Consider the following 1,537-nt stretch of genomic DNA (forward strand, 5'->3'; position numbering starts at 1 on the left):
GCCGAATGTTATCCATGAATTGTATAGATCTTTGTGCCACCCATGACTAGCAAACCACTGGAGACAGTACCTGGTGTCCTTGGCCCCATACGCGGCCTCCAGCTCAGCCACGGTGTCCATCATGGGCGCCGTGAGCGACTCGGGCAGCCAGAACGTGACCACGCCAGCCAGGAACGCCGCGACGCCGAAGAGCACCAGCGGCAGCCACGACTTCACATTGCCCTGATCGTTGAAGAGATATCGCGAGGAACATGGTAACTTTTTCAAGATTCTACACAGCGATTCAGGTTAAGCAACACAATACGTCTTAGCGGAAAGCTAAGACATGTGGATGAGCGTCTCCCTACCAGAATTTCCAGGATAAAGGGGGCTACCATCGCTCCCGCCTTCGCCAGAATGGTCGAGGTTCCGAGTCCACGCACGCGCACCTCGGTCGGGAAGAGCTCGCAGGCGTAAAGGAACACGACCTGGTATGCTATCGAGATGCCCAGTTTGCCCATCAAGGCCATCATGATTACGAGCCAATTCAATCCTAGGTGGAAGGTTGTGGATTACGGCATATGCATTTTGTGGTGTAAATAGGCTTCGTTTGTCGCGCGTTTGTATGAAGTTTTATACCGCGCACTGAAAGTAAGCATACAGACCTGATGGGATGAATCCGAGGACATGAGCGAGCCGGGTGATCACGAAGGACAGCGTGCACGACAACCTCCTTCCCAGCCTGTCCACCAGAGGGATGGTTACGGTGCCGGAAGGGATCTCCACCACACCATTCACCGCCATGTACACGAACGGGTTTACGCCCAGCTTGTCGGCGCCGAATGAGATGCCGTAGTAGACCATTCCAAGTACGACGAACTGCGCGTAGAACGAAAGCGTAATACTGCGCATTCTCCTCGTTCTGGAGGATAGATGGATTATTAGATAACCTCCTGTGGTCCTGACTATTGACTGTTAGTGGTATGTAACTTCAACTGTGATTTAAGCAATTAAGTGTAAATTCATGTCCACCCTGTGCCTGTTTATAAAGGCTGAAATACCGCATGGTCGCAACGCAATTCAGTAAAAGACTGGTTACCAAGGGTAAAGTAAGTTAAAGGCAGTTTTTCATAAAATACTGTGCAAAGGGTGAAGGGAGGGAACCATGAATGCTCTGTTTCAAACTGTTTATCAGACCACAAATATTAAAATAATGCTATTTATTCTATACCCTCTCTTCTTTATGAAAGCAAAATGCCGAGATTTACTCACCTTGCGGATCCTGGGCTATATCTATTTCTTTCACAATTCGTCTCCCAGAGGACAGCACAAGGAATTGCTGTCACATACGCAAAAAGTACTTTTCTCTTCTAATGTCAGAGTTTGCTTTGAAATGGAAGACAAGATAAGACACTATATTAACCCAGAAGCACATTTATCCACAGTTCCCATTAGAAATTACAAACGTATATGGAACACAACTGTATGCTGCGGGATTGAGTAGGCCTACAATGCGGGCAGCGAGGAGACGTTATTTTCAGCCACACACCCCTCGTAG

General features: G+C 48.3%; 1 protein-coding gene across 1 annotated transcript in view; it reads right to left on the minus strand.

Annotated features, from left to right (window-relative positions):
- LOC119589115 (organic cation transporter protein-like) overlaps positions 1–1,537 on the minus strand; it is an 11,776-nt gene that overhangs the window by 1,930 nt on the left and 8,309 nt on the right. Inside the window, exons 5-7 of the mRNA XM_037937691.1 lie at positions 645–901; positions 348–532; positions 71–222 (exon numbers count right to left, since the gene is read on the minus strand). Of these exons, the coding sequence (XP_037793619.1) occupies positions 71–222; positions 348–532; positions 645–901 (594 nt within the window). The remainder of the gene's footprint in view (positions 1–70; positions 223–347; positions 533–644; positions 902–1,537) is intronic.

This window comes from Penaeus monodon, chromosome 25 (genome assembly GCF_015228065.2).
Source record: "Penaeus monodon isolate SGIC_2016 chromosome 25, NSTDA_Pmon_1, whole genome shotgun sequence".
Lineage (NCBI taxonomy): Eukaryota > Metazoa > Arthropoda > Malacostraca > Decapoda > Penaeidae > Penaeus > Penaeus monodon.